This window comes from Theropithecus gelada, chromosome X (assembly GCF_003255815.1).
Source record: "Theropithecus gelada isolate Dixy chromosome X, Tgel_1.0, whole genome shotgun sequence".
Classification (NCBI taxonomy): Eukaryota; Metazoa; Chordata; class Mammalia; order Primates; family Cercopithecidae; genus Theropithecus; species Theropithecus gelada.
Genome location: NC_037689.1, coordinates 150892418 through 150913516, shown reverse-complemented (window position 1 = coordinate 150913516; position 21099 = coordinate 150892418). Strand labels below are relative to the sequence as shown.

Sequence of the window (21099 nt, the reverse complement as noted above, 5' to 3'; positions counted from 1 at the left end):
CCTGAAGGGGAGTCTCCGTCCGGTGCAGGGAGCGGGCGGGGCCGGGGCGGCGGCAGCGTGGGAACGGGGCGCGGGGAGGGGGGGTGGGGGGCATGGAGCATGCGCGGCGCGGCGGGATGGCGGCCCGCCCCGCGCCAGCCCCGCAGGGGCGTCTGGCCTCGCTCCCCACGCGCCCCGAGGCACTTCCGCTTTCTGTCTGGGCTACTCCGAAGGCTGGGGTCGAAGTGGTCAGCGCACCGCGGTTCCTGAAGGGGACAGGGGAGAGACCCGCGTTGACAGAACACCTCCTAATGGGCTAGACCCCTGGGCATCATTACGTCCATTCATTCAATTATTCATCTCGCTGGGATCCCCGGGACCTCTGCAGGGCAGCTAGCACCAAGTGGCCCGGCCACGGTCATTCAGTAAAGGAGCATCCCTGGTGACCCAGGATGGCAAGGATCAGAAAGTGGGGAAGAGGTGAAAGGTGACTCGGAGGATGGTGTGGAGACACGAGGAGGGGAAAAGGGAGGTGAGGGAAGTGCAAGAAGCCAAGACCTTTTGGGTGCATCTGGCTTTCCCTCAGGTTACCGCAGGGGATCGCACCTGGAGTTTGTCCTTTTCCAACGGGTCATGCTCCACGTGGTACAGCCGGGATTGAAATCCAAGGCTGGTTGGGCTATTGCTCTGTTGACAATTGTGAGATCCTTAACAAATAGTGAAGTGTATGAAAAAGACCGTAAAAGAAAAGCAATAGGGAAAAATCAGCCACATCACATATCCCAGCCCCGGCCACTGGGAACCAAGCACGAGGTGGGAGCCCCCTTGGCCTCTGAACCAGAGCTCAGAGGTTTCTTTTCTTCAGAGACCCTGGGCCCTGGCCAGGAGCACTTAGCCCGCAGCAAGGAGCGCTCTGCAGGCCTGTGCTCCCAGAACAAAAGCTGTCCATCCGGGGCATAGAGGAAGGGCCAGGACGCTGCTCAGGAAATTCCCGGTTGCAGGGAGCAGGGCCCCCAGGGGGCCCAGTGCAGGGACAGCTTCGGAGCCCCTTTCCCACAGCAGGGCAGGGAAGCTCCGGGTGGGCCTCGGCTGTGTGTCCTGGTGCCCAAGCTTGTCCCTTCACCGGGGCTCTGGCTGTGCAGGCTGGGGCCTGGGCTGTTGAGATGTTGTGGGGTGACTGGTTGGTGCCCCCTGAAAGATATGTCCATATCTTAACACCCGGGCCCTGTGAATAGGGCCTTATATGCAAAAAAAAGGGTGTCTGCAGATGTCATTAAACTGAGGATGTGGAGATGAGAGCAACCTAGAGGATCCAGGGGGACCCAAATCCAAGGACAGTTTCCTTAGAAGAGACAGGAGACAGAGAGACAGAGAAGGCCATGTGGAGGCAAAGGTGGGGAGTGCCCAGGGCCCCCAGAAACTGGAAGAGGTGGGAGGATCCTCCCCCAGAGCCACCGGAGGAAGCGCTCAATTCTGGCCTCCAGAACTGGGAGAGTCAATTCCTGTTGGCTGAAGCCATACGGTTTGTGGTCATTTGCCTCGGCAGCCCAGGCCACTCCGACACGAGGGAATGGGCTGAGTCCAGAGTCTTCCTGGGCTGTGGAGGCGGGCGGCAGGGGGATCTTTGCACCCACATTGTGCAGTAACCTGGTGGGGACTGGGGCAACCTTGGGAAGGCAGCTCCTGTTGTCCTTGGCTCATTTCCAGAGAGCGTGAGTGGCCAACCTGCATGGAGGCTGGGGAGTGTGTGCCTTGGGGAGGGGAAGGGGGCCCTTGGCAGTGCACCCCACTTCCATTGCAAGAGAAAGGGGCATGTACACTGGGCTGCGGGTCCCACACAAGCCTAGAAATGGGGGAGCAGGGGCCGCCGTGTGCACCATTGCCTGCACTGCGTGTGCGGACACATTGGTGGTGGAGGCGGCACTGCGGTCAGCTGAAGAGCACGACGCCTAGAGCAAGTGAAGGGGGCCTTGACAAGTCCGTGATCCTGTTGGGAGATCAATCTCCCTTCCAGCATGTTTTCAGTTTTTTACTGTAAAGAATTGCAAACACACGCCCAGCCTACAGAGGATGACAGGGCACACTGGCCCCGCTGGCGGTCCTCACATGGTCCTCTCTCCTCCTCTCCCCTCCCCTTATTGTGGCTCTGAGGCCTGGGGCCTCCTGAGAGAGGTATGTCCATCCCTGCTTTAGGTAGGGGCAGGACCTCCCGGGCAGCAAACCTGGATTCAGCACCTGGGGAGGAAGAGTTGGGGTCTGGAAGTGGGGAGATCTCCTCTCCTCCCTGGGTTCCCACCACCCCAGCCCTCTCCCAGTCTGGCTGGCCTGGCTGCTCCCCAGCTCTGGTCTCCTGTTCTCCCCTCGTCCCATGCTGGCCCAGGACAGGCAGTTGAGGTAGCCGGGGCACAGGAGAGTGGGCGCTTTCCCACAGCTGTGGTGCTGCCCACTGTGCTGTGGGCCCCCGCCAGGCCACAGGCAGCCCCCTCCTGGGGGCAAGTTGGCAGCAGGTCTCCCAAGCCACAGAAGGTGCCCAGGGGCCCAGCAGGGAGGCCCAGGGTGAAGCCAAGCTGTCTGTGGGAAGTGAGCGAGCAAGTGGGGGAAGGCCAGACCAAAGGGGACTGTAAGCCACCTTCACAGCAGGTCAGGGGTCAGGGCGGCACCTCTCCCAGGGGTCAGCTGGGCTGTGGCTGACTGCTCTGCTGGTGTGCCCTTGGAGGGAGGTGGTCTTAGGCTGCATGCAGAGCCTTGGGAATATGCTGCCAGCCTCAGATATCCATTGAGGGTGATAGCGACTGTGAGCTCCTGTAGGGACAGGATGTGTGTCTGGACTGGATGAACTGTTTTTGTGCAACTCCTGCCCCCGCCCCCTGCCAGAAAAGTGCTGTAGATGGGGTGTAGCTAGTGAGTGGAGGAGGGGATGTCCAGGCTGCAGTCCCAGGAGACAGTGGCTCTGGGGAAAGCAGGGGATGGAATGCACGCGGCAATGCCTCAGGTCACGCAGGCTGCTCCTTGACCCTGCAGAAGGGTTGGAGTACTGTGTGGCTCATGGCATGGAGAATGCCTTGTGTCATGTGGGGCAGTTTGTCCAACCCTGGGACCCTTGAGGCTTCATGGGACCCTCAGGGTGAGGCGGGTAGGGGCAATAGTGTCAGGCCTGGGTGCCAGGAGGGAGCAATGCCCAGGCCTCAGAGCAGGCCATCTTGGCCTTCAGAAACCTGAGGGCCTGCAGCTTAGCTGGGCACATGCCCCAGGAGGTGGCCGTCCACTGCTGGTGTGGCAGCTTCTCCCATGGCTGCAGCTGTGGCTCCAGTCCCTGAATGTCCCAGAGGGGAGCCACCACTGGCCCTCTGCTGACCCTCTTTAGTGTGGCCACTACCATTCTCACTGTCCCTCCCAGGACGGCCTCCCTCTCCCTTCACTGACACTCCCAGTCTGATCATAACTGTTTCTCAACTATCCCTCCCAGTGTGGCTACAGCTATCCTTATCGTGCCCCCTCTAGTGGCTTCACTGTCCTGAGCTGTCACCCAGGCCCCAGCCTCTTTTCAACCTCAAGTCTTGGCTCTGGCTTCAGGCTGCTGCCTGTGTGCTAGAGAATGTTTGTCAGTGTCCGCTGGGATCACATACTTCCTTGTTCCTGCTCAAGGAAAGAGAGGCCCCTCCTCTGTGGATAAAATCTAAAACCTTCCCTTTGGTCTGACTGGGCCATTTGGGCCATGGACTGCTCGGATCACTAACAGTTGCCCCAGGAACACATATGCAGCTGCATTTGAACCAATTAGGGCCACCTGTTGATTTGGGGATGGGAGTCACCATGCCCTGAGCCATGTGGCTAGTGATGAGGGAGGGACGGAGGCTGGAACAAAAAGGGGGTTCTAGCCGGCATGGTGGTTCATGCCTGTAAACTCATCACTTTGGGAGGCTGAGGCAGGAGGACTGCTTGAGACCAGGAATTTGAGACCAGCCTGGGCAACATGGTGAGACCCCATCTCTATAAAACATAAGACAATTTTAGCTGGGCACAGTGGCATGCACCTGTAGTCCAAGCTACTTGGGAAGCTGAAGTGGGAGAATTGCGGGAACCCAGGAGTTTGAGGCTGCAGTGAGCTATTATGGCCCCACTGCACTCCAGCCTGGGCAGCAGAGTGAGACCCCGACTCTACAACAAGCGGGAGTCCACTGAGGAAAAAAGAGGGGGAATGGCTGCTGGGAGGGCAGCCAGCAGCGTCTAGTCTCCAGACATTCCTTCAGGTGATAGGGACCAAAGCCAGGAGGGTCACCAAAGGTAAGGAGCTGAAGAGTCACCCAGCCTTGCCAAGACATCCTGGCATAGGAGAAGGCTTAGCCATCTACTGGCCTGGAGGCTGAGCTGGAGTGTGACTGTGCCTGGCCTCTTGGCTGGCCTCCCCAGCCTCAGTGCCTGGCATGCCCCCACCTGGATGCACCTGCTTTTTTGGTATTTGCACTTGGATGCGCCAATGCACACATCCAAAACTGAGCTTGTGATCTCGTGCCAGGGCTAGTGCTCTTACCAAGTCCCCAGCTGCAGTGAGTGGAACACGCCCATGTCAAAGGCTAGAAGGTGGGGATACATCTCTTGCCCACCCTCCACTTCCCGTCATTCATGGTGTCTGGTTAGTTCTCTGCATGGCTTAGATCTGTTAAATGGACCCTCTATATCTGCTCCATGACACTGCCCTTGCTGTCATCTAGGCTAGTCATCTCTCACAGGACAACTCCAGCCACCCTTTGCTAGTCTTACTGTATCCACTCGGCTCCCCACATAATTTCTCCACAAAGAAACCAGAAATAACTCTGTAAAATGCAATGAGCTTGTGTCACTCACACAAATACATGTCTGTGCATGCATGTGCAGCACTGGCTTCACATCTGTCAGTGAGTTCTCAGCTTTTTCAGGATGAAGATGAAACCCCTCTGAGGTCCATGAGGCCTGCACCGTCTGGCCTCCGCAGCATCGGTGCGTGGCATCCCCATCCCTGCAGTCACACCAACCTTTCAGCCCAGTACTCTCCATGCCCCTTCCAGCTCCAGGACCTTTGCACATGCAATTCTCTCACCTGATGGGGAGCTTCCCTCCCAAAAGAGGAGTGAAAAATGTCTAGGCTTTCCCAGCTTCCCTTGTAGCTATGGCATGGGCACCTAACCCAGGCTCTACCAATCAGATGCACCCACTACCCACTGAGTGTGAGGCCCAAGGTACGCCTGTGGTATACCCTCTAGCTGGTTTCCCCTGGGCTTCCATCAGCCAGTCTGTTCCTGTTGTGTGCAACTAAGAACCCTGAGGGACTAGCTCTCCATTGATGCTGTCGGATCTCCCGCTGCTTTAAATGCTCCCCTCCCCAGGCTCAGGATGCCACTGGCCCTTGGTTTGCTTCTCAGAACTTGAGCAGCTCTCTGCAGAGTCCTTTTTTGACTCTTGTTACTTCATCTTTCCTCTAAGATTGGTGTCTGTTCATGGTTGTGAATATTTAGAGGCTTCATATTACTTGTGGGATTGATGATCCACCCGACAATGCCTCCCTGGGTGACTTTTGGTGCCATTTACTAAGACAATGCTGCTCAGAAGAGTAGGCTTGGAGGAAATCTCACCGTGACGCTGTAGACTGCTGGGCATTAAGGGGATATTAGAGTCTTAGTTATCTATCGTTACATAACAAATTACTCCCGATGGCTTAGCTGACGGGTTCTGGCTTAGGGTCACTCACGAGGCGACAGTGAAACTGTCATCCAGGACAGCAGCCTCTGAGACTTAACTGGGGCTGAGGGATCCACTTCCAGGCTTACTCACGTGGCTACGTGGCTATTGGCAAGTAGCTCAGTTCCTCAGCACGTGGGCCTCTCCGCAGGGCTGCTCATAGCAGGGCTTCCTGCAAAACAGTGATCTATTTTGGGGGATGAGGGAGAGAGAGCGAGTGAGAGAGGCAGGGGGATCTATGTGTGTGTGGGGAGACACAGTGAGGGGTGGGGAAAAGGAGAGGGAGGGAGGAAAGCTGGGGAGGAAAGGAGAAAGGGGAAACAAGTGCAAGAAGGTGAAGAGAGAGCACCCAAGACACACGCTGCCTTCTCTGAAAAGCCATGCTTGCCAGTTACAGCCTACGGATTCTGCTGAACTCTATTTGTTACTAAGTCTAGACTCCACTCAAGGGGAGAGGGATCCAGCCACACCTCTTGAAAGGGGAGTATCACAGAGTTTGTGGACGTATTCTTCAAATCCTCTTTTTAGTCACCTATGATAACTGCATCAGGTCCCATGAATGAGAGGATGGGTTGGACAGGCAACAACACTTGAAGGAAAGTGGGGAGTAGAGTCTCAGTTATCTGTCACTACATAACAAATTACTCCTGGTGGCTTAGCTGGGAGGTTCTGGCTTAGGGTCACTCACAAGGCGACAGTGAAACTGTCATCCAGGACATCTTGTTAAAACTTGCCGTAGTGTTGACCCCAGGGATCTTGTTAAAACTTAAGTCAGTTTCTGCCTTCAGCAATGGTGGAGTCACTCCTATCAGATCAACTCTCCCACAGATGACACCTATGAAACCAGGATGAAATACTAACAACAAAACCTTCTGATGGCATGAGGGACTAAGCAGTAGAGGCAGAAACCATAGGGGGTTAACACCTGGAAGAAGGGACCGGCACTAGGTGAGTTTCTTGCATGTGAGCATGGGCCACAGAGGACGCCGTGCTGGGTGACCAAAACTCAGAGACCCAGAGAGCAGGCTTTGGGGTGGCCACGGGAGAGGGAAAGCAGGAGGGGTATCACCTGGGAGCAGAGAAGCACCATGTGGAGGAGCCCTGTGTTTGGCCTGTACACTCTGCCCAAATCTCTGGCTGACCCCAGAGCTATTAATACACGAGGCAGAGTCTGAGAAAAGAACTGAGCAGAGGTTTCGGCTGATGCCCAATACCGTGGAAACGGAGTCTGGAGATTGCAGTTGGTACCCAATACAGGGGAGACTTAGTGTGAGTTTAGCTAGGTTAGTTGTCTACTAAGACAACAAATCATCGTCACCACCACCACCACCACCACCACCACAACAACAACAGCAACAATAACAAACAATGATCCGTCTTTGGGGAAATATAATAGAAGCCAAGAAGCCAAAGCTACTAGAACTCATTATGGACAGTGTCCAGGATATAATGCTAGATTACTAAAAGAAACAAGAATTGTCCTGATACTCAAGGAAAAAAGCATTCAAGAGAATCCAACCCCTGAGGTGACCCCAGTAATTCACAATATTTAAAAAAAATATTCTTAAGGAGATAAAGCACACTTCTGCCTGTAATCCCAGCACTTTGGAAGGCTGAGGTGGGTGGTTTGCTTGAGCCTAGGAGTTTGAGGCCAGCCTGGGCAACATGGTGAAACTCTGTCTCTACAAAACATACAAAAAATGTAGCTGGGCATTGTGACATGCACCTGTAGTCCCAGCTACCTGGGAGGCTGAGGTAGGAGGATTGTTTGAGCCTGGGAGGTGGAGGTTGCAGTGAGCCATAATCACACAATTGCACGCCAGCCTGGGCAACAGAGTGATGCTGTGTAAAAAAATAAAATAAAATAAAAAAAAGCATGCTCCTAACACTTTATTTATTTATTTATTTATTTATTTATTTATATATTTATCTATTTTGAGGCAGAGTTTTGCTCTGTTACCCAGGCTGGAGTGCAGTGGTATGATCATGGCTCACTGCAACCTCCACCTCTCAGGCTCAAGCAATCCTCCCATCTCAGCCTCCCAGGTAGCTGGGATTACAGGCATGTGCCACCACACCCAGCCAATTTTTGTATTTTTTGTAGAGATGGAGTTTCTCCATGCTGCCCAGGCTGGTCTCAAACTCCTGACCTCAAGCGATCTGCCCCCTTCAGCCTCCCAAAACGCTGGGATTACAGGTGTGAGCCACCATGCCCAGCCACCTAACAATTTTTTTAAAACCCATCTCACTGCTCACTGATTATGATTTTTTTAAATAGGACATTTCAGAAGATAAACAGAAACTATAGATGTTCCTTGACTTACTGTGGTTAAGTCCTGACAAACCAGCAGTAAGTCAAAATATGGTAATTTGAAAATGCATTTAATAGCCCAATAAACCCAGGTGCTCCTTGACTTAGGATGGGGTGATGTCCCAGTAAAGCCAGTGTAAAGTTGAAAAATCGTAAGTCAAACCATCATAAATCAAGGACTGTGTAAGCTGTAAGTGTAAGTAAAGAACTAAGTGTGAGTTCTAAACTGAAAAACAACATCGGAAGTAAAATCTCCATTGGATGATCTTAATAACATTGTAGATGACAGGTGAGTTGCAAACTTACAGATATATAGAAATAATCCTTTCTGAAAAACCAAGAGGAAAAAAAAAGTTTTCAAAAAATGAAAAGGGCACCTCAGTGAGCTGTGGGACAATATATAGAGGTCTAATGAATGTGTATATGGCCTCCTAGGAGAGAAGGGAGAGAATGGGGAAGAAAAACTACTTGAAGAAATAATGACTGAAATTTCCAAAATTTGGAGATAGACATAATTTACAGATTCAAGGAGCTCAGTGAATTCCAAGGAGGATAAATACAAAGAAAAAACACATGTAGACACATTGCAGTCAAAGTACTGAAAACAAAGAGTAATGAGTGAATTGTGAAAACAGTAAAATGCAACTCGAAAAAGAAGAGAACATTCACAAGTTCTACCAAATTCTCATTAGAAGTAATGGAAACCAGGAGAAAATGGAACAGGATCTTTAAAGTGGTGAGAGAAAAAACAAACAAACAAACAATCCTTTCAACTCAGAACTCTGTATCTATATCCAGGGAAAACACTCCTCAAGAATGAAGGTGAAATAAGGATGCTTTGAGACACATGAAAGCTAAGAGAATTCATCAACAGACTTGCATTAAAATAAATGCTACAGAAAGTCTTTTGATCTTAAGGAAAAGAGGGAAATCTCGATCTTTGGTTAGAAATGAATAACAAATTATGTGGGTAAATATTAAGGAATATTTATTTTATCTTTATAAGTTCTTTATGATACACATGATGGTTTAAGGTAAAATTATAAATAATGTATTGTAGGGTTTATAACGTGTAGATATCACATATATGACAACTATAGCATAAAGGATGGGGTGCAGGGGGGAGTAATCTATATAACGAAAATGGTCTTAAATTTAGGTGATGTGGTACAATGTAAATTGTAAGTAGAGAGTGCAAAGTAAAGGATATATACAGGAATCCCTAGAGCAACCACTAGAAAACAATGCAAAATGTTATTGCTGAAAAGGTAAAATAAAAGGTAATAATGATACAAGGATCGATTAATCAGGAACACATCGAATTCATACATATGTTTGCACCCAATAACAGAGCTTCAGAGCTTCAAAATATATAAAACAAAAGTTGACAGAATAAAGAGAGAATGGCATCTTCACAACTATAATTGGAGATTTTAATACTCCTGCCCCAGTCATTGTTACTACTAGAAAAGGGATCAATAAAAACATAGGGCCTGTCATCCCAGCACTTTGGGAGGCCGAGGTGGGCGGATCACCAGGTCAAGAGATCGAGACCATCCTGGTCAACATGGTGAAACCCCGTCTCTACTGAAAATATCAAAATTAGCTGGGCGTGGTGGCATGCACCTGTAGTCCCAGCTACTCGGGAGGCTGAGTCAGGAGAATCACTTGAACCTGGGAGGCGGAGGTTGCAGTGAGCCGAAATTGCACCACTGCAGCCTGGCAACAAAGCGAGACTCAGTCTCAAAAAAAAATAAAAAATGAAAAATCCAGCCTGGCGACAGAGCAAGACTCAGTCTAACAAACAAAAACAAAAACAAAACAAAACAAAACAAAAACCCCAAAAACAAAAAACCAAAACAAAACATAGTATCTCTTTATGACATTACCAACCACACTGGAAAGCAAACAGTGGAGAAAACTGGACCGATTTACCGCAATGAACTTTCGCTTTGCAAATGTACTCCTCCGATCCTCGTGGGCAGGCCTTTCCATTGGCGGAGGGTCAATGGTGTGCCTGCCGCTTCTGGGCTTCGAGCCTTTCCACCTTTTGATTCACGTGTAGTCGCCATGGTAACAACAGTGCATTCCCACGTGCTCCTCTCTGGTGCTCTCCCTGTCCAATCATTTGCATTGCATAGCGACACTGGCCTGGAACTTTCTTTCGGAACTCCCTGTGGCTTCTGGGAGAACCAGGGATTTCTGGGAGCCCGGGTGGCCGTTGGCGCCAAGTGCCTCAGAGAACCATACGCTTCCACACTGCGGAGCTGAGGTGATCTCTTCAGACCCTTCGGAGAGACCCAGACATCTGACTTCCCACTGAGAGACCCGGAATTGCCCAGAGTTTGAGAAAGTGAGTAGACCGCGGGGGTTTGCCAGGACCCAGGCCCGGGAGGTGTTGCCGGAGCCCAGGATGGCGGGCCAGGAGGTTCCTGGGGTGGGGGTGGGAGTGGGCGGTGTGGCAGGCCGTGAGGAGCCGGCTGTGGAGCTGGGGGGGCGGTGGTCCCGCCTGGCCCGATTTAGGCGCAGTGTGGGTGTCACCATGGGCTTCTCGCCAAGGAAGGCCCCCTCGGGAGGGCGGTTGGAAGGAGGGCTGAGGGGAGGGGTTCCCCAGTGTGGGGTGGCCAGAGGAGGACCCTGGGCGGAGGTCCCTGGGCGGAGATGGTCACGGAGCACTCGGGATAGAGGAGGCAAGAGGGAGGGCGACTCGCCCAGTGCTGGGGTTAGGGGGCATCGAGGGCTTCCGGCTGTGGAGCTGGGGTCGGTAGGGGGCTCCCTGGGGTGGGAGGGCGAGGAGGCCGCAGGGCGCCATGTGGGAGAGCAGGCTGGCGGGCTCCCAGTGTGGGGCGGTGGCGATGGAGGGTGGCCCAGCCTGAGTCTGAGGCGCGAGATGGGAGGGCCCATGGCTTGTGCCGTGGTCAGGTCCCAGGGGTGGGTGGGTGAGGGCAGAGGTGATTCCTAAGCCTGGTGGAGGGCCGACCAGAGCGGAGGGCGCCCTGCCTCTGTGGGCTATGGGGGCTCCCGACTTGGGGGTGTGGGGTGGGATTGTCGGGTCCCAGGGGAAGCCTCTGAGGGAGGCTCATGTCTAAGCACGTGGGACGCCCTGCTGCCCGGGGCTAGAGCGGATTGCTGCCAGCTGGGCGTAGGGGGCGCCCGGTGTGGAAGGGCACGTTGGAGGCAAGAAGGGACTGTCCCCGGTGCGCGGTGGGGGATGGGCTGGAAGGAGGGCCAATGCCTGAGAGTGCACGGGGTGCGGAGCCGGAGGCTGCCTGGCGGCCAGTGGCACAGGCGACGGTGAGCGCCCCCTGGAGGCTGTCGGATGTGGCAGTGCCGTGAGGAGCTTGGCCCCCTACAGGTGGAATTGGAAAGGCTTCAGGTCGCCTCTTCCGTGGAGAACGGCGACAGGAGTTGCAGTGGTTGGAGGGGGCAGACCTTGGCCTCTAGAAAATACGGATTCATTACAAGGGCAAATTGTACATTCACTTAGATAGACCATATGTCGAGCCATTTAAAAATCTTCAGAAACTGAAAAGGATCACACGTTTTCATAAGTTCTCTGATCACAGTGGAATTTTATTTGAAATTAATAACAATAACATATATCTAAATATTTTGAAATCCATGGGTCAAAGATGAAATCACCAAGGAACTTACAAGATATTTCGAACTGCACAAAACATTCAACTTACCCAAATTACTAGCCATTTGGAAGGAAGTGGTCAGAGGAAAATTTCTTGCTTTCAGTGCTTATAACAGAAAAATAGAACATAAAATCAATGGCCGAACAGTCCATTTAAAGAAGCTCGAAAAAGAACAAAAGTAAACACAGAATGAGTCAAATAAAGAAATAACAGAGATAAAAAGGACAATCAGTAAATCCCGGCTTTTTAGAGTACCAAAATTAATGAACCCTAGCAAGACTAATTAAGACGAGAGACGACTGGGCACAGTGGTTTATGCCTATAATCTCAGCACTTTGGGAGGCTGAGGCTGGAGGATTGCCTGAACCCAGAAGTTCAAGACCAGCCTAGGCGACATAGTGAGACCCCTTCTCTACAAAAAATACAAAATATTAGCCAGGTGTGTTAGTGTGTGCCCGTAGTCCCAGCTACTCAGGAGGCTGAGGTGGGAGGATCGTTTGAGCTCAGGAGGTCGAGGCTGCACTGAACCTAGATCGAGCTGCTGCACTCCAGCCTGGGTGACAGAATGAGACTCTGCCTCAAAAAACAAACAAACAAACAAACAAAAAACAACACACACAACACACACAAGAGAGAATGAACACTAATCAATGTCAGGAATGAAGGACAGGATATTACTACAGATCTTATAGACATTAAAAATATAATGAGGGAATATTGTGAACAGGTTTTTATCAAAAGTTTTGAAAACTTAGATAAGCTTCCCACCAGGATAGATAAGCTTGGCACCAGGTAACATAGAAAATGTGACTAGCCCTGTATCTTGCAAATAAATTTAATTTGCCATCGAAATTTCACTAAAATCAAAGCGACAAAACAAGGAGGCAGACGAGCTCCAGCCCTGCTCCCCCACCCCCACACATGTAGGGGCAGATGAGTGGTGGGAGTGAATGTTTGGCACAAACAAGCTTCTCTCTTTGTACTCACAGGCTGCATCAGAGACTGCAACAGTCAGCACACATTCCTGTCTGATCAGGCTCCCTCCCTCAAGTCCTCTGCGATGGCTCTGGCGATGCTTCGGGACTGGTGCAGGTGGATGGGTGCAAACGCAGAGCGCTCCCTGCTCATCCTGGATATCCCTGACGACTGTGAGGAACATGAGTTCCAGGAGGCCGTGCAGGCTGCCCTGTCGCCCCTGGGCAGGTATCGAGTGCTCACCAAGCACTTCAGAAAGGAGCTCGGGGCCAAGGCAGCCTTGGTGGAGTTCACTGAGTATTTAAACCGAAGCTTCATTCCCCATCAAATACCAGGCAATGGGGGGCCCTGGAAAGTGATCTTCCTGCCCCAAGTACCTGATGTTGAGTTTCAGGATATGCCCAGTTTCCCTGCACAGCCCCAGGGGCAAGCAGTGGCAAAAGCTGCAGGTGAGGCAGGAGGCACAGGTGAGGCAGGAGGCGAAGGTGAGGGAGGAGCAGCAGGTGAGGGAGGAGCAGCAGGTGAGGCAGGAGGCGCAGGTGAGGCAGGAGCAGCAGGTGAGGCAGGAGGCGCAGGTGAGGCAGGAGCAGCAGGTGAGGCAGGAGGCGCAGGTGAGGGAGGAGCAGCAGGTGAGGCAGGAGGCGCAGGTGAGGCAGGAGCAGCAGGTGAGGCAGGAGGCGCAGGTGAGGCAGGAGGCACAGGTGAGGCAGGAGCAGCAGGTGAGGCAGGAGGCGCAGGTGAGGGAGGAGCAGCAGGTGAGGCAGGAGGTGCAGGTGAGGGAGGAGCAGCAGGTGAGGCAGGAGGCCCAGGTGAGGGAGGAGCAGCAGGTGAGGGAGGAGCAGCAGGTGAGGCAGGAGGCGCAGGTGAGGGAGGAGCAGCAGGTGAGGCAGGAGGCGCAGGTGAGGGAGGAGCAGCAGGTGAGGCAGGAGGTGCAGGTGAGGCAGGAGCAGCAGGTGAGGCAGGAGGCGCAGGTGAGGCAGGAGCAGCAGGTGAGGCAGGAGGCGCAGGTGAGGGAGGAGCAGCAGGTGAGGCAGGAGGTGCAGGTGAGGCAGGAGGTGCAGGTGAGGGAGGAGCTGGAGATGAGTTGAGAGTTGTAGAAGAGGCAAGAGAGTTAGATGAGGGAGCCGCAGGTGATACAGGAACTGCAGGTGAGGCAGGAGCTGTGGGTGAGGCAGGAGGGACAAAAGCCTGGGTCCAGCCTTGGCGCTGCACCCTACAGGCTGTGCTGGAAAACAGGGCCTACCGGGAACTGAGACCCTTTTCAGGGAGGGAGCAGCCAGGCTTCGAGGAAGAGTCCTTTGAGAGCTGGGTGGAGCACGCCAAGGATATGCTGCAGCTGTGGTACCATGCGTCGGAAAGGGAGAGGAAGAGGTGGCTGCTGGAGAGCTTGGGCGGCCCGGCCCTGGACATCGTGAGCGGCCTCCTGGAGGAAGATCCCAACTTGTCCGCGCTGGACTGCCTGGCAGCGCTGGGGCAGGTATTTAGGAACCAGGACACTCGAATGACTTCGAGGCTGAAGTTCCTGACCTGCACGCAGGGGCCCCAGGAGGGGCTGTTTGCCTTCGTGGTGCGCCTGGAAGGCCTGCTGCAGAGGGCTGTGGAGAAGGGGGCCGTCCACCCAGCCTTGGCCAACTACCTGCGATTGCGGCAGGTGCTGTCTCGGGCCCGCCTAAGCGAGGCACTCCAGAATACCCTGAGGGGGATGCAGCTGGAGAGGAGGCCACCTGGCTTCCTGGGGCTGCTCCGGCTCATCCGGGAGATGGAGGCGTGGGCAGCTTCCCCAGCAAGGAGCCAGCAGGGTGTGGCCTGGCCAGCGGTCCCAGTGGAGAGTGAAGACCCAGCTGCTGCCCAGGCCTCCCCGGCCCAGGGGGATGCCAGCGAGTCTGATCCTGGAGTGGAAGATGCTGCCGAGGCCGCTTCTGCCACCAAAGAGGCTGCAAAGGGAGCCCCTGCCGCTGGGGAAGATGAAAGTGCCCCTGCAGACCTCGAAGGCCTAGGTCAGGCAAGGCCCATCGAGGTCCCCTGGAGCTCCTCCCCAGCCCGGATGAGCAGTGCTGCCTGGGTGTTCCCAGGAGGTCCTAGCTGGGGTCCAGAGGGCCTCATCCAGGTGAGAGGCCAGGAAGCCAGAAATCCCCCACTGGAAGGGCTCCAGACCATCTTGGAGGACCCCGAAAACGAGAATGAGGACGGGGCTGGGGATGCGGGCCAGCCCAAGTCCTCCCAGGGCAAATAGGCTCCTAGGGCCCTGGGGCCTCCTCTCCTCTCAGGTAGTAGTGCCTTGGAGGCAGACGGAGGCCAGGCCAGGGCCAGTCTCTCACCCCACATCAGGAGTAAGGGTCCCCCACTTCCCACAAGGGGCTCTGGCCTCCACCCCCATTCCTTCTCCGTGACCCAGATGACCAGGTTTGATACAAAATGGGGTAGGGAGAGGCACCCCTCCCTCCCTCCCTTGCACCCAGCACACCCAGCCCCAGCCCCAAACCCTGCTGCCACAGGGAACTGGCTTGGAGGGAGCCCTGAGTGGCCAGTTGTGGCCTGGGTGGGAGCACCTGAAGATGTCTGCCCCCAACCCAGGCCCTGAGTTGGGAGAGACAGGGGGAAAGAGGCCCTCTCAATGGTGCCAGCTGCCTGGGTCATTCAAGAGGGGTCCACCCACTTGCCATCCCTGGGGCAGGCTGCCCCCTGTTCCGGGAAGCTCACCGTCACCTGTGTAGGCCCTGTGTGACCCACGCGCCCAGCAGACGCCCACCCACTGCTAGCCATCACTCCTGCGAAATGTCGTGTACTGTGCGCCCATGCAGGCGGCCGCCTCTGGGCCTGGGGCACATGCTGTGAGCTTCCTGCGAGCCTGGCTCTGCTCGCTGCTGTCCCGCATCATGAGCACCACCTCTGCTTTCCCGGCATAGATCTAGGCCAGGGACTGCTTGTTCTTGTGGAGCTGTGTGTGTTCTCTGAGCAGCTTCTCCCCGGAGGCCCCCAGCGCAGTCCCAGGAGATGGCGGGAAGGAGGCGCCAGGGCACGGTGGACGCTCACCCCATGACCGTGATGGTGACCGTGACTGCGGGAAGAAGAACCAGACCTGGGGCAGAGTGGGGCTGCGTGAGGCTCCATAGGGACTATGCTTTGGCGTTCCAACCCTGTTGTTACTTGTGACTCAGTTTCCTCAGCCTGGTGAGGTGTTCCCTGGTGTTTCCCAGTGTTCTGTGACTGTTCTGTGAGGGCCATAGGGATGGGTTCAGGAGGGGGCTCCCTGAAACCAGTGGACACTGCCAGAGTCCACTGTCCTGGCAAAAGGCAGACCCTGGGGCCCTCGGGAAGGAGGGAGGTGGCGGCAGGGGCAGCAGCGGGAGGGGAAGCAGATGAGGCACCTTGCCAGGAACCCCAGGAGGAGGGGGCCCAGGACCTGTGGCCTGTGGTGGCCGTTTGCAGTTTCTCTCTGTATTGTGGTTTCCTTCTCTTCGATAGTTTCACTATATGTTTCTCTTCAATAAATTTCATTCCATGTTCCAGCTGGTCTCGCGTCTGCTGTGGGAAACTAGGGGAGGGGGATTGGCTGGGGATGGGGTGATGGAGGAGAGGAAAAATATTCCTGCCCAGCACCCCTGGGGGACATCTCCAAAAAGAGCTAAGTGAGAGCACTTTGACCGGCATGAGAGGGCATGACAAGGACTTTTCTTATATTTTATAGGTGAATTGTCAAGTTTTGGGGTTTCATTAATCCTTAAATTGGTGTTGTCCTGTTCCCTGCAGCTTTTAAAAATGTGTGGGGATGATGCTGGTTGTTTACTCGACTCGGAGGAAGGTGCCACTGGCATTCTGTCCTTAGGGTTCAGGACTTCTGAACGTGGGTCACGTGTTTCTGAGGCCATGCAAGAAAGATCAGTCCTGCCCACAAGCTCAATAGCACTCACAATGAGAAAGCCAGTATTAGAGTTACAGGGGCTTCCTAAAACCCCCAAATGATTGAAAACTTGAGATATCCTAAAACTTGAAAATGTCACCATGGAACAATAACGAACAACTTCAAATCTCTAGAGCCCAGTGGGAGGATGGGTATGAACATTCATCCGACCTCCACCTAAGACGGCAGATGCGCTATCCAGGAAGAGGAGAGGCAAGGGAGGTACAGAATGAAGGGGGGACCTGCAGGAGCCCGGGTGCTCTCCGAAGCGGTGACATTCAGGCTGAGAGCTGGAGGCTGCGAGTGGGCAAAGACTGGCAGTCTGTTCAAAGAAAAATTTTAGACGAAATACATTTAATAAAGTTTATTTGAGCATGAAAGTGTTCAAGGATCAAGCAGTATTGGTGATGGGGAGTTCAGAGAGCTGTGCTGCAGCCGTGTAAAGAGTGGGAGGAGGAATGTGGAGGCAGAGAAAGGAGTTCCTGGATCGGCTGCAGTGAGGCGTTTGCCTCATTTGGGTGTGATACCGTGGGAGGTCCTTAGTTAGAGGTTAGATGCCAGTTTCTCCTTGGCCAAACTTGTGTTTTGCTTTACGTTGGGCTTAAGTTTGCTTGTGTAGGAATCCAGGGCATGGGAGCTGTCTCAGCCTATTGGTCTAATTACATTTCTTTTTAACAAGGTCAAGGGCATGACACATACCCTGGTTCCCAGAAGGGCTGGAGGTTGGCATTTTTGTGCTGAAAATTGAGGAAATAGGGTGCAGAGGAAAAGATTATTTGGGGCCCTGTGGGGATGGGGAGGAGTCAGCTTTAATTCTCAGGGCAGCAGGATGCTGTTGGCCGATTTAGGCCTCTCACGAGGAGCAGAAAATGCTAAGTCTGTATTCTCCCAGCTTCTCCTGCAGCGAGGGCTTTGGTGCATGACCTGGGCTCTGCCAATCAGATGCACCCACTGCCCACTGAGTCTGAGGCCCAAGGTGGGAAGAAGCAGGGGCCACACATTCCATGGATCAGTGGTGGCTGCATTAGGCCACTCTTGCATGGCCATAAGGAAATACCTGAGACTGGGTAATTTGTAAAGAAAAGAGGTTTAAATGCAGGCTGTACACGAAGCATGGTACAAGCATCTACTTCTGGGGAGGCCTCAGGAAGCTTTTACTCAGAGTGGGAAAGGGAGCAGGGAGGGGGAGAGGGTGCAGGTGCTTCACATGGTGAAAGCAGGAGTGAGCGAGCGAGCATGCCAGACACACACACACACACACACACACACACACACACACACACAGAGTGCACGAGAGAGTGAGCTGGGGAGGAGGTGCCACACACTTCTAATTGACCAGATCTTGTGAATTCAGAGCGAAAGCTCACTCATCAGCAAGGGGATAGTCCAAGCCATTCATGAGGGATCTGCTCCCATGACCCAAGCACCTCCCACCAGGCCCCACCTCCAACACTGGGGATTACAATTCCACGTGAGATTTGGGCGGGGACAAAATATCCAAATTATATGACCATGGTTCTCGTGGCAGCACCCTGATTCCCACAGTGTCTGTGCCCACTCAGTCATGGGTGGGAACCACAGGGGAGCCCTCCCCTGCCCAGCACTCGTGGGGTTTGGAACCTCATTCCTCTCTGCAAAGCCTCCTAGCCTGGTTCTCCAGCCCTCCCCAGACCAATCTTGGGATAGTGCCCTAGGCCTGGCAGTTCTTCTGGACCCGCTGTTGTTGGCTACCCAGAATGCAGCGGCCCTTCCTCTTAGTTCTCTTAGGGATTTTGGGAGAATCCCTCACTGTTTCCAATTTTGGTGGAAAGTAGGGCCCTGTCACACCATTGAAGGCACAGGGACCAGCTCTTTTCTTTCTGCTTGGGCCCAGCCAGGGGGTGGGCATGTGACTTGGGCTTGGCTAATCAAATGCCTTGTCCTGGGTCTCTGAATCTGAACCTGAGGTGCCTGGACAGGGGTGGCTGGAGGCCTGGACCCAGGTGGTGGCGGCAGCATGCTGGCTGGCCTGTCCTTGCTCTTGGCCTATGCTCTGGTTTTGGAAGCCCTGGGGGAATTCCAGCATTCCAAACCCGGCTCCTGGTCTCCTGCCCTTTCCATAAGCCCCCGGGAACCAGACAAGTAGTCCTCACTGTGCCTGAGAGAGCCACAGGCTGTCCTGGTGCAAGCTGGTCACTGACTGGCACATGCTGCCTGCTCTCTTGGCTGCCATGTGGTCCTTTCGAGGCAGCTGCCCTCCCTCAACTCTATTAAATCCTCAGCACCAGCTCAAAGTGTCCCCTAGGTGGGAGCAGCTGGAGGGCAGGGGTGTGTCTTGCCCATCCCTGTGTTGGGCATAGCCAGACAGGGGCGGGGGGCAGCGGTTCCTCGGGGAGTTTGTGAAGGTGACTCTACCGGCTCAGGCTGACCCTATCTGAGCACACTCGCCCTGACATTTGCAGCCCCTCCTGGGCAGTCCCACGTGACCAAGCCCCCAACCTTCTTCAAATGAAGAAGCTCTTCACACATCCCAACTGGGGCCATCGAGCTCCATGAACCCCAGAGAGTGGTCAGCCAGAGAGTAAGTCTGAAGCTGGCCTGCATGTAGTAACACAGCCAATGGTGAGTTCTCCATTTTCAGGTCTGGGGTTCCACCTGTGCCTGAGTTCGCCCTTTCAGAGGAAAGAAAGCAACTCAACGCCTCTGGCTCCCTCCCACTTTCCTCTGCCACTGCCCTGGAAGGGCCATAGACACTCCATGGCCACCATGGACTGCAGAGCTGCTGCCCACCTGTGACCTGGCGGAGGCAGAGTGCCGGTGCTGAGGCCCGTTGGGTGGGCAGGTCTGGGGAAAGCTCTCGGAGCTGAAGGTGAGGGCCTTGGGGAGCCCCCAGTCCAGTGTAAGCCCTGCTGGAGAAGCCTTCCCAGCCCCAGTTACAGTTGGGCCCTTCCCACAGACACTGCTGCCAGCTAGGTGGCACCAGTCCACGGGAAGGGGGCGTCTGGCGTCTGGCAATGCTTCGGTGGTGGGGGTGGGGTTGTAGGAGTGGCTGTGCCATGTGAGTGTGCGTGGTGTGCGTGGTGTGCGTGGTGTGCGTGGTGTGCGTGGTGTGCGTGGTGTGCGTGGTGTGCGTGGTGTGCGTGGTGTGCGGTGTGTTTTGGGCAGGGTGGCTTTTCTCTCAGCTGGTCTCATCTTCTCTGACTGGAGCTGGAGACTTCTGTGGCTTCCCTCTCGCCCACCAACCACAGCAAGGGCATGAGGGCCACCTCCAGCCCAGGGCAGCATGCCTCCCTTGCTAAGCTCAGCCAACTAGGGGGCACAGCAGGCTGGCTGCTGGGGAGTGCTCTGTCACCAATTCCCCACCCTGCTGCCCCTGCCTGAAGCTTCTGGGACATGAGTAAAACACCAGAAACTTTGAGGGACAAGGTGAGAGATTTCTCCACAGGCCTCGATGACACCATTCACATTTCCTTCTCAGTCTCCATGCTGTGCCCTCTGTCTGGACTTGAGGTCCAAATCCATGTTGGCCTGACCACTTCCTGCGCCCACCTGCAGCCCCTGCACCCCACCCACCCACCCTGTCCACCAAGAGTGTCAGGTCCCAGAGCTGATGCAGGCCGAGGGCCACAACTCGGAGAGGGTAAAGCACCTTGCAGCACAGTGGACAGCCTCCCTGGAAGCCCAGTACACTCTACTGGGGTACCCTCCCAGCCCCATGCCCATCCTGGTGCTAGCCCGGCTCCCGTCTGTGGAGGGGGAGATGGTATGCAGCCGAGGGGCATTGGGATCCCGCTGTGGAGAGGGTGCTTGGTGAATGACTCAGTGCCTGCTCCTTGGGGAACTTGGGAACTGGCCTTGAGCAGCTCCTTCAGAGGGGTTTGGTGTGGGAGCCTGAGTGTTACTGAGAGGCCACCCTGGGCTTCGGGGTACAAGTTCACTGGAGAAGGGCTACAGAGATCCTCCTGGTAGCCATCTACCCAGGGAGCCAAAGATTTCTGGGTGAGCAGGGGCTCAGAGCTCAGGGCTCAGGGCTCATAGTGGCCAGGAAGGAAGCACTTGGTGAGCCGTGGCTGAGCCTGGCAGCCTCCTGTCATCTCACTGGGCACCTTGTAGGACCCAAAGCCCATGTCTCCATGTCTTTTGAAGGTTTGGGGCTGGAGAAGCCACCAAAGCCCTGCTCCCAGGCAGGACACGCCCCAGAATCGCTGTGTAAGTGCACAGCTGTCTTGCTGGCTTTGCTCCCAATGGCCTGGGTATGGGCCGCTCCCTGCTCAGTGGCTTCCCAGGAACGCTGGATCCTCTTTGGGTGGGGGGGTGTGGCATTAGGTTCCACTGAGTGGTGCAGGTGGCATGCCCGGCAAAGCAGGGTGTGGAGGCTTGGGGAACCTCTGAAGGAGAAGGCTGATGTCCCTGGCTGCACATACAGAGGGGCCAGCAAGGGTTAATTGTGTGGCATCCCCTGGGCTGCACTGGCGCGAGTCTTCTCAGAATACCTGTTCTTAATGGTCCCAGGTTAGGGTTGGGCAAGGAGAAATTTGCTTGAGATGTGGAAAGGAGAAATGAAGCCGAAGCTGTTTTTCCTTTAAACACCTAGAAGG

At 54.5% G+C, this 21099-nt stretch overlaps 1 protein-coding gene across 1 annotated transcript; it reads left to right on the top strand.

Annotated features, from left to right (window-relative positions):
• Positions 1-10225: 10225 nt before the first annotated feature.
• PNMA6E (PNMA family member 6E) lies at positions 10226-14854 on the top strand. The gene is made up of 3 exons (XM_025373574.1): positions 10226-10358; positions 12636-12856; positions 13895-14854. The coding sequence occupies exons 2-3, from the start codon at positions 12707-12709 to the stop codon at positions 14852-14854; spliced, it is 1110 nt and encodes a 369-aa protein (XP_025229359.1). The 5' UTR covers positions 10226-10358; positions 12636-12706.
• The last annotated feature ends 6245 nt before the right edge of the window (positions 14855-21099 follow it).